The sequence below is a fragment of the Aegilops tauschii genome, chromosome 2 (assembly GCF_002575655.3).
Source record: "Aegilops tauschii subsp. strangulata cultivar AL8/78 chromosome 2, Aet v6.0, whole genome shotgun sequence".
NCBI classification, from domain to species: Eukaryota; Viridiplantae; Streptophyta; class Magnoliopsida; order Poales; family Poaceae; genus Aegilops; species Aegilops tauschii.
Genome location: NC_053036.3, coordinates 451,815,557 through 451,826,715, shown reverse-complemented (window position 1 = coordinate 451,826,715; position 11,159 = coordinate 451,815,557). Strand labels below are relative to the sequence as shown.

Below are 11,159 nucleotides of genomic sequence, written 5' to 3'. Positions count from 1 at the left end.
CAACTAAGATAAAAACAAGAAGCATAAAGGCTCAACGCACAACACACACGTACATGATGTGAAAACCAACATACACATACTTGATTGCTCAAGATAAGCAAATTGGAAGCACAACATATACAAACACATGCAAGGTACAAAACCAAAACATGCAAAAGGAGCAAGTAACTTTCAATGTAGACAATTTAAGTACAAGTTACCGTAAGGAGGCACATTGGATATAAGATAGAAACTTGATATCCAAATTGACTTGGCTTGAGACAATAAGAATGATGAAGACTCCTTAATTCTTCATAATGTAGCGAAGTCTCGAGGAATTAGCTTTGGTAACACATCCCGGTAACACAAGAAAACATGTGTTACTAGTTGAAATCCCGGTAACACAACATTTGTGTCCACACCTAAGTTGTAACACATTGTATGGGAAGTGTTACAATGTTGTAACACATATTCCACATGCGTTAAATGTGTTACAGTGTTGTAACACATTATTTATGCCGGTTGAGAGAGTGTTACAAGATTGTAACGCATATATGATATGCAATGTTGTGTTACAAGTTTGTAACACATAGGTGATCTACGTAGGTAAATGTTACACACGTAATAATACTGGATTGAACTTTTCTTTCCTGTCATGAGAAGACTTGTTGCAAGATGCATGGGATCAATTCTTAGGTCGATCCCATCGTAGCACGTGGCCTCTGAGCTATTAGTTATGGGCTTGTGCCATTCACGTGTTAGCTACGTATAGAAGTTTAGAGGATGCGTGTTTGCTTACTGGCGGGATATATTAGGATAAAACAATTGGCGTAGCCCAGCTACCAAAGCCCACAGAAGATAGGACTCAAACTAGCAGCTCACTGTTTCCTGTAAGTTCTTCTAAAAAAGATGTTTACCTATACAAAATTCTAAAAAAAATTCCCTATACGTGGGTACGTATGACCCTATTTTCTAAGACTGGATGAGAGTGCAAACTCAAAGTTTTGTGCTTTATACTGTGTGTGTTCCTAATCTTGTAAATATTTTTTCTCTAATCTTAATATAAAAGATGTGCAACTCTTTTGGGTATTCGGAAAAAAATGTTTTCTACTCCCAAAATTTGTTAAAATTAAAAGGTGTGCTAGCTACTTTTAAGTAATTTCGGACTTAATTAATTTAATATGCTTTGAAGATTCATTGATCCGTATTTTTATTATAGAGTATATAAGTATGTGGACGTGTTGTATTTGGGAAGCGCTTTTTGATAAAATGAATATTGTATGTTTTTTTGCGATGAAGGAATACTGTATGTTGGCATGTTATATCTGTGATTTTTTATTAGTTGGACCACCCTGATCCAGAATCCTGGCTAAAACAAGTAAAAGCAAGTACTAATCCATGCTGCCCTAAAAGAAAACGTACTAATTCGTGCTACCTATCATTGAGGTGGGCCAATCAGTTTTTGAAATTAGCAAAATGAAACAAATTCAGTTCTAGAAGATAGATAATACTCCCTCGTAAACAAATATAAGAGAAATATAAGAGCGTTTAGATCACTACTTTAGTGATCTATAAATGCTCTTATATTTGTTTACGGAGGGAGTAGTATATACGGTTTTTTTGCTCAAATTGTCCAGATACGGAGACATATTCAACAGACACTATTTCGTGTAATTGGAATAATGAGAACCTAAATTTCAATGCATTTTGATTGCTGGGTTCAAAGAGCAAAAATCGTGAGAAAGCTAAGTGTCGTTGGCAGAACATTGAACTTTCTACTTGGTACATGAGACTTCAATCAACATTGAACTGTCATCTTGCACATGAGAGTCTAGACTATTAACCATCTAATCTAATCATCAGCAAGTGAAGTATATGTAGAGAAACTAACGCTTTCATACTGCTTCAGCATAGATTCAGACTAGAAAAAATGGCAACATGTGATCCGAAAACAGGATTTTTGAACATCTGCAAGAGTATGCCAATTCTAAATTGTTAACCAAAGTACAAAATAAAGTTCCAAACAAGATGCGTGTATCTCAATTCTGAACTGTTGTTGACCAAAGTACAAAATGATGTTCCAAACAAGCACGTGGTGTCGCAGCTGACCGAATTACCAAGCATGAATATAAGAGTATACTAAGTTTTGGCCAACACATGGTCTCACACAGCAGTATATCATCAAGCAAGTTGGTCAAGTAGTCAGCCGAAAGCCAGCAAGCAAAAAATAGTAGGCTGTTTTGTACCAACACAAAGCACACAGCCGACCACCCCCTCCATGCCTCCATGTAGCATGCAGTCTGAACCTGAAGCATGCAGCCAAAATAATTCAAAACATGAACAAGAAAATAGAAGAGACATTTTGTGCTACTTTTATCACTAAAATTTCATATCTGATATGAAAGTTTCAACCCAGCATAAAAGAAAGAACGCACAAAAACATAATTGAAGAACAGAAAGATTGAACAACAAATTATATTAGAGGTAAAAAACAGATCTTGCAAATTGAATATTGCTACTAACCTCAACTATTCTTCGTTGCTCGAAGCATTATTAGCATCCACTATTGTCCCCTCAACGTCTGTTCTAATCCAATGTTGTTCATTGTTCTTTCTCTTCAAAATCTCTCCAAGCTGTGAAACATGGAATGGCTCATTTTCTGTCTGCGCTTCCCATTCCAAGTTGCCTAAGTCATATACATCTCTAGGCTTTGGCAACTTCATTACCACAGACCAACCTGGATTCAATTCATCTTCCACATAGAACACTTGATTCGCCTGGTTAGGGAAAATAAAAGGCTCACGCTCAATCTTTTCTCCTTTGTGTATTAGATGTGAGAAGTAGATGTAACCGTACTTGTCTTTTTTCATTCATGTTTCTGAGAACACATCAACCCATTCACATTTAAACAACACCACTGAAAACTGTCCAGAGTAGTTTAGCTCGACAATATCAATTACCCTCCCGTAGTACGTCACATCATGTAAAACAGGATTGGCATCACGTGTTGAATCATAACTAGCTGTTTTTGCAGTTACCATGACTCCACTATTTTGTGTCTCTTTATCCAAGCGTTTAGGCCTAAAATGGTAGCCTCGGGAGTTGAAAGCGCAATATATTTTGGCTGCATTAACTGGGCCGCGGGCGAGCAATCTAATATCCTTTTCAATGTTGTGGATGCCATTTTCCTTCTCCAATTTCTTTATTTGAATATTTAGAATTCGATTACAACTAAATGTAGTGATACGTGTATAGTATATGCAAAATATGGCACTTACATGAGCTTGGAACCATTCATGGAACTTATCATTTTGAATCCTCTCGACAACATCAGGGTTTAAATTGCGTCCATTATTGATCTCATCAGCATGAGCTCTGCAAAGTAATTCATAGACAGAGGTAAAGTAGGGGAAAAGGGTAACTAAGACAATTTATAAGCATGAGATATTACCTAAGGTATGAATTCACATCAGAGCAATTGAACAAGACATATCTATGTGCCTGTACTTTTGCCACACCGCTCCGTACATAATTCCTAGGCTTTCCAAGTGGATTGCCAGAATGAGGAAATAATCTTGATCCATGTGCAATATCATGATGCCCAACCCACTCCTCTTAAGCCTTGGCTTAATAGGGAAGTACCAGAGCACCTTCTTCGGGGTTGCTTTTTTCCTTTCCTTGTTAGTTAGCATGGTTTACCAGGTTTGTTTTTGCACCTTGATGCTCCACATACCGAGCAAAAGTCATCATTAGCCTTCTCTTTCCAAAAAAGCTGACAATCTTTTTCACAAACATGAATTCTCTCATAACTAAGCCCAAGCTTTCCAATGATCTTCTTGGCCTCAGCAAAAGTTCCAGGTAAATTCTTACCATTTGGAATTGCTTGCTGCAGAACTGCTAGCAAATCATTTATAGATTTATTACTCCACTTGTTAGTGAATTTTATGTTGAACAGAAGCACAAGGAAAGAAAGTTCTGATAGTTGACACCCGTTCCACAAAGGTACATCTGCATCTCTCAACAAGTCATAAAAAGCTTGGGTTTCAGGATCTGGTCCATGTTCTGGAGGGTTTGGGTCATCGAAGTCATTCACTTGAGACCCATTATCTATGTTCCCGAAAACATCATGGACTAGCTGGCGCATATTAGAGTTTATGCCTTCCTGTTTTGACCTTTTTCGTTTGTTAGAGGAGATGTATCCTGCAGTTTCACCATGACAACCCCAAACTGTGTATCCAAGTAGCATTCCATTACACACCAAATGATCATATACGGTGTTTCGCTTCAACAAGTTCCTATTGACACATCTAACGCATGGACAATGGATCTTGGTATCTGAACTTTTTCCAGTGTATGCAAAATGAAGAAAACCATCTACGCCAGCCAAGTAGTCTGCACTTGGTCTACGAGAACTGAGTAACTTTTTAATGGTTGTTAGATCCGTCGACTCGCTGTGTTAAAGTAGCAAATGTCATTAGTGAATTTATTATAATGCTAAAAGGTTGAAATTGTATTGAACCATCAGTACTTTAATAGCTAATTTATTATAATACGGAATTAATTTCGCACTAATGGCCTCAACGTGAAATACATGGTTGTGCCTTTTATGACAGAGGTAATAAAATTGTCGGTTTTGATGGTTGCAGACAGAGGATTGGGGTTCTCAGGAATACATCCTGATTCAAATGATAATGTTGAAGCATGCATATTGATTTCTTAATACTTTTGTAATACTGAGCTAAGGCAAAGTGGACATCATATTCTGCAGTATGCGTTGTGACTCACAACGTTCTAAGTGCAAGATTTCATTTGCAGCTCTAACAGCACAACAAGGCATTGAGTTTTTCACAAGTTATGGGAAGCACGATTGGCACTGTGTGAAGGCAATGGAATTCCGAATTCTGAACATTATGAACTAGCGATATACCCAGTACTATTATGTAACGGAACGCGCCGTGTGTTCCTTTAAAGAAAAAAAATTAAATGAGAGGCACAGCAGGGAGTTATGAATCTCGAGCTCTCAAACCTTAGCTGGCGTAGTCTGACGACGTAGAGAAGCAGCGACCCCCGCCGCCAGATTGTGGAGAAGCAGCGTTAAAGGTAATGGTCGGGCGGAGGCGATGTCCTGCGCTCCCGCCGTCTCCCTGTCTTCCTTCTGTGGAATCGGGCGGCAGCTCCTGCGGCCGGTCGACGAGTGGATTCGAGCGCCGATAGGAGGCGGCGTGGGCTGTGGACTAGAGCGGCCGGTGGAGCCGTGGAGGTATGGAATCGAGCGGATGCGACGCTTCGTGTGGACTCGAGCGGCGGCGGCACGGCCTCTCTGTGGCGATGCGGCCAGCGCTCAGGTCGGGCGGCGGCGGAACAGGGGGTCGAGGCAAGAGATGAGGAACGAATTGATAAAGGTTAGGATTTTTTTGGTGTTTTCTTTTTGGGAAATTAATATTTACATAATTCAACCGGCTGATTTGAAGCTTCGTGTAGGTCGCGCAGGAGACGTCCAACTCTTATCGTGCGTGCGTGTGCCCACCTCCCAAAACTTGTTGCCACGTCTTTTCTCTACAAGTTTCTTATATCCCGTACGTGTCAAAAATAGGTTTCTTATCCCTATAGCAGCTGTCTTTTATCATGTATGCACGCGTTCTTGTATTGGCGGCTCGTGTACATGCCAATCGCACATAAGTAATCAATTGGGACCAAATTGTATTACAAGCAAGTATATTTATTTAAGTATAAGTTGCCTAAAAATGGATTTGGGTCGGTCGAATTTCATGGAAAGGAAGACGGACGCGCGGCGAAGCACGGAGGTAGTCGACTGCGGCACCGGGGCAAGCTATAGCGAGGCATGGAGACACCGACAAGACCTCGGCTAGGAACAAGTGTAGTGCGCGATAGTCAGCGAAGGAATGGCCGGGGACGGTGGTGAGGGGAGGCCGGGGCTGCGAGGCTGTCATGGGAGCACCGCGGGCGAGAGAGGCTAGTGATTCGACCAAGGGTATGTGGGGCGGTTTGATGAAGAAGATGAACAACAAAGGTAGGATGTTGTACAATGCCATCTGGGCGTTGATTTTGCATTAGACGACTCAAAAATGAATCACCCGATCCAAAAACAGCTTCTAGTCGACAGATCTCTAACCTATCCTTTATAGAGAAATTGATCAAAATAGAACGGTTAGTTTTCACTTGAATAACACTTAAAATCACATAGCTGATCCAGGGGTGGTACTAGCCAGTTGATGCCTACCGCAACCTTTTCTCAGTTTTTTTTGGGGGGGGGAGTATTTGTGGTGATTGAAGTGAACCGGTCAGTTCAGAGCAAATCATTGGTTTCAACTACCCGTGTACGACCTAGCCAGCCGCCCACTCCCTAAAAAGTTAGGGTTCCTCTACCTCCCACAAGCGCCGGTCCACCCCGTCTCCGGTGGCCTTAGGGTCATGGGGCGGAGTGGATCCCGACCCTTGGCGGTGGTAGGGCTCCATTTTTAGATCTTTTTTGAGTTTTGTTATGGTTTGTGTCTTACTCGGGAAAGCAAGACGGTGGTGGCTCCCTGAAGATGGAATAAAGGTCTCCCCGTCTAGTCCTCATTCCGTTGATGCGTCTAGCATCGTCAGTGGACGTGTGGATTTCTGGTGTGTTGGTTTCATGGGACCTTAGCACGACGACTTCCCGACTGTCTACCACAACAAGGTTTGACCTGCTCCGACGAGGGAGAGGCGATGACAGCGGCGCACCTTCGACTCGCTTCAGTGCTTGTAGTCGTCTTAGTGCTTTATTTCTATTCCATCAATTAAATCACAAACACAACTTGGTGAATATAAAGCAATCATCGGTTCTGATTGCAAATACCTTTCCCCATGGTACTCTAGAAGAGAGCACTACTCTCATCACTCCCTGCAAAGGCGTGACTCCACAAACTCACTTGTCTCTCATGTTGCCTTACCATAGATGGTGGGAAAGTGCATCTCTCTGCTGGACACCGCCGGTGCCACTATTGCGAGGAGCATCTCTTTGTTCTGAGGATACAGGAGGCGAAGCGAATAGGTCAGATCATTATATATGCGTGCACGTCACGTCGTTCGGAGGTTCCTTGCTCTCTCGCCGCCGGAGTCCCTTGGGAGCACCTGTACTTCACCTGTCTTCTCACATTGCAGCAGGCGCGGGGGCTTCCCTCCTCAATCGACCTCCCTCTACATTCAATGACGGCTCATCAATCAATTCCTCGCACGTACATGAATATCTTTTTCCCGGCCAGGTCGTCGGACTCCACAGGCGGCGTGGGCACGCAACATCCGCAACATCCATATCAGGAGGCGTCAATCGAGGCGCACCACCAGTCCACCACCTCGGAGTCGCCGGACTTGGAGGTGGCAGTACGAATGAAGGTAAGTAATTGTTTTTTACCACGTTTGCTATACAAATTCACAAAATTATATTGTTATATTCACTTCATAAAGAAATTACTATTTATAACTATATATTATTTCCTTCTCAGTAATGAAATAAATACAAAATATGCTCCATTTTTTCCATTTTAAACATTTCTCGAATTATTTATAGATCTAATATTTTTTCTCCAAACAATTTTTTTTTGCCAAACAGTCTCCGGATTATTCCCGCAAAAAATTCCTCCAGATCTCAATTTCCCTCCTCCACTTCTCGATGGACAAAAATTTCCTCCAGAGCTCCCAATTTAGTCCCGCTTAATTTTCCCTCCGGTTAACTAACAAAGCGCTAAATAAATTAGATCGCTAATCCCATCTGCATCATTCGCGCCGCCCTCAAAGCCACACCTCGGCGGCCTCCGTCGCCGCCCCTCAGGGGCCACCTCGCCGCCCCTCCAACGCTCGCTGCATCCTCATCCGACGCCACCTGTCAGCGGCTACCCACGCGCCTGCCCGTCCGTCAACGCCCGATTGAAACCATCGCTGCCCAGATCTGCCTCAGTGGTTTGCATCGTTGTGGCAACGACATCGTCGATCCTCAACTCTGGAACTAAATCCAGAAGGACTACACCATTCTCGCGGCTGGTATCGATCTAAACTCCCATTTCGTTGCTTTCTCCCTTCTATGCCTGACTGATTCCCTTTCCTCCTCCCTTTGTTTTCCTCTCTGAATCTGGTATTAGGTTTGTGCGTACCAGGCAGTAAATCAACCTGTGGTTAATTTAGGATAAGAATGGAGGATGGGCTGTAATCATTAGTCACTATGTTAAACTGAGATACGACTTATAGTCTGGTTTTTGTGCACTGCAGAAATAGTACCATGTTCTCTGAATTTTTTTTATTCCTCTGCAGTTTTGTGTGCTACAAGCCTATCACATTAGTATTCTCAACATGAATGCTGGCAATATTACCATTGACCTTAGCATCTATATATACGTGAGATGTTGGCTGCTTTTCCCCCCTTTTGCAGTTTAAGGTTTCAGTCATTAACCCCCTGATTTTGTAGGCTGTAATCCCCTGATTAGTACTGATATATGCAGTAGTTATACAATATTAGGGGCCCCAGATCTTGTACTCCGAAATTCATAGTATATCTTGTAGAGTACTGATAGTACTCTGAGATCAGTACTCTGAAATGCATAGTACTCAGAGTAGTACTGATATATGCAGTACTTAGACAAAAATTGGGACCAAAGATCTTGTACTCTGAACTCTGATTATTATTGATATATGCAGTAGTTAGATTGGGGCCAAAGATCTTGTACTCTGAACTCTGATTAGTACTGATTTTTAAAATTTATGTACCCTGAAATTCATAGTACATCTTATACAGTCAGTATTCAGTTTATACCCTTGATTTAGGAAGTCAGTATGTGCACTGTGTACTAAAACTAAGCTTGGTCAGAGAAATAACAACCTTGGTGGTGGCTTGACCAGCAGTATATTGTATCCTCCATCGTGTAAAACACTTACATATTATCATGTAATTTTCCTCCAATTCTGTATGAATAAATCCTAGATTTTAACAACAATATGTCATTGTAGATGGCTGTGGAAAATTGGAAAATTAGCCTGTCCTATGAAGGTATTGTCAATATATTCGACATGTGTTAGTTCATTTTCAGCTCCTCTTTATAAATATTTCATTTTGTAGAGAGTTCATGCCAATGGACCCAATGCAGAATACATAGTGATCAAACCCAGAGATACAACAATGGTAAATTTGTTTATTTATTACTACACTTTATAAGTGTCTAATAACGAATTAATGCCTATTCATGTAAAATGCAGAATAAAACTCACCCACATCGACATGGCACGCACGAAGATAATGACATTCTGTCAGGCAAACAGGTTAGAATCTTCTTGTTACTCATGCTATAAAGGATAGACTACAACTTATTAATGTACTTACATTGTTGTATAGAAGCATCATCTTGAAAATGAGGGCTGCAATAAACTCTCATATCAAGCACCATCATCACCAGCCCATCCTGTTTTCGATCCTATTTTTTATGGAGAGGTAATGGTTATCTCTTGAGAAATCTGCTTCCTAGGCAGTGATAGGAAACATTTTCCATATGAATTATTGATGGCGTGATTTGTTATTCACGCACTTTTAGTTAAAATATCATGTTGTACTAGCGATTTCTCATTCAAGTGCAATCCAATATTGATACTATTGACTCATATTTGTTTGTATAATGCTGAATGAATGAGTTTCTGCATTTTAAGTTCGATTTGCATGGAATGGACTCTCCTGAGGTTATAAAAATGATGTTGGCACATGTAATATTTGATGAATAAAATGTACTGTGAACTTTGCATTGCAAAATCACAAGGATAAATCATTTTTCCTCTTATGTTTATCTGTAGATGAGAAAGAGCAGGGAGAATATGGATGGAAATTTGACTAGAGTACACAAACAAAGAACTCAAGACAAGTCTGTAGTCCATGTGTCCTCTAAGCAGAAACGTAGTCCTTCCATGGAGGCAATAAAAATAGCGTGTTCATACTAGATTCATGTTCACAAAATTGGTTTTATTACTGTATATTATAATTTGAACCTCATTTCAGGTTGGCACAAAAGTGATTCTGAAGTCCTCAGTATATCCAAACAAAAGGCATGTGGCACATGCTAGCATTTTGGGTTGCAATTCAAAAAAAAATGGTTGGTGGTGTTGAGCTAGGTCGGCAGTTCATAGAAGTGCAAGTTGATCAACCTATTGAGGAATGTGAGCTCTTGGTAAGGGAAAGGGAAAATTGTAGGACAATTGGCGATACTTTCACCTCTGGATTAACAATTGCTTGGCCTTCAGCATGTGTAGGTCAATGTTTAACTTCTTGGGTTTTGTTAAATTAAATTTATGATATACTTAATGTAGTCGTAACTGATTTTTTTTTTTTTTTTTTTTTTTTTTTGCAGATTGAGAGGTTCAGTGGTTGAGTTGATTTGGATGATTTTGCTTATGAGGAATCGAGATGCAAATATGACATATTGATGCAAGAAATATTCGAGGGGCACATTCTAGTGAACATGAATAGGGGTGTCACATGGTATCAATGATAGGAAATCTTTTGCATACTATAGTTTACATTAATGGGTTGAGAAATGTATTTTTTCCCTAAAATATGGATCTTCTATATGTTTATTGTTACAAATGCTATGGAATGGCATGGACCATATTGATATTTTATATCCTCGTGCATGTATGCAAGCTTTATGTCCATGGCCTTTTTATATAGTATACACTGTGTGTCCTATGTTATCGATTTTCACTATGAGAAAGTATAAAAACAAAAATGTATTGATACAATATTTCATAAAAAATGGTTCCAATAGCACATTGGACTAACTATGTCGTGTTACTATAGTTAGGAAAATGTGTTACTAGGTTGGCTACCAATCACCACTAGAGATGTTACAATATATACAAAAAAATTGTTACTGTTGCATTGCTACAATAAAGAAAATATGTTGCTGAAATATCAAAACCTGTTACAAAGGCCTATTGTAATTAATGCGAATCATTAATAATTGTGTTGCAATTTTGTTAAAGCGTGTTACTAACCATGTTACTACACCAGGGAAAACATGTTACAAAGTGTGTGCCTATAGTTTTAAAAAAGTGTTACCAGGGCCTTCGGTAACACACATGGCGTGTGTTGCAACAATTCTTAGTAACACGTTTAAATACATATAGGAACAACTCTTATGTGCTACAATAGACACCACGTA

At 40.3% G+C, this 11,159-nt stretch overlaps 1 protein-coding gene and 1 long non-coding RNA gene across 7 annotated transcripts; one reads left to right on the top strand and one right to left on the bottom strand.

Annotated features, from left to right (window-relative positions):
* Positions 1 to 1,991: 1,991 nt before the first annotated feature.
* Positions 1,992 to 5,423, bottom strand: LOC109744528 (uncharacterized). 2 transcript variants are annotated; one of them, XR_012203003.1, is made up of 4 exons: positions 5,006 to 5,423; positions 3,258 to 3,354; positions 2,503 to 2,756; positions 1,992 to 2,285 (listed from the first exon to the last, which is right to left on the bottom strand). It is a non-coding gene; the product is annotated as an uncharacterized lncRNA (long non-coding RNA). The 2 variants fall into 2 exon arrangements; XR_002228317.4 differs by lacking the exon at positions 2,503 to 2,756 and having other exon boundaries at positions 5,006 to 5,411.
* Positions 5,424 to 7,667: 2,244 nt separating this feature from the next.
* Positions 7,668 to 10,617, top strand: LOC109744529 (uncharacterized). 5 transcript variants are annotated; one of them, XM_020303663.4, is made up of 8 exons: positions 7,668 to 8,004; positions 8,965 to 9,004; positions 9,074 to 9,136; positions 9,211 to 9,273; positions 9,347 to 9,442; positions 9,796 to 9,912; positions 9,998 to 10,248; positions 10,347 to 10,617. In XM_020303663.4, the coding sequence occupies exons 2-7, from the start codon at positions 8,999 to 9,001 to the stop codon at positions 10,103 to 10,105; spliced, it is 453 nt and encodes a 150-aa protein (XP_020159252.1). In that variant the 5' UTR covers positions 7,668 to 8,004; positions 8,965 to 8,998; the 3' UTR covers positions 10,106 to 10,248; positions 10,347 to 10,617. The 5 variants fall into 5 exon arrangements, with proteins under 5 accessions (XP_020159252.1, XP_040255322.1, XP_073364888.1 ...); XM_040399388.3 differs by having other exon boundaries at positions 7,669 to 8,004; positions 9,796 to 9,863; positions 9,998 to 10,244; XM_045233154.2 differs by having other exon boundaries at positions 7,677 to 8,004; positions 9,998 to 10,244.
* Positions 10,618 to 11,159: the final 542 nt, after the last annotated feature.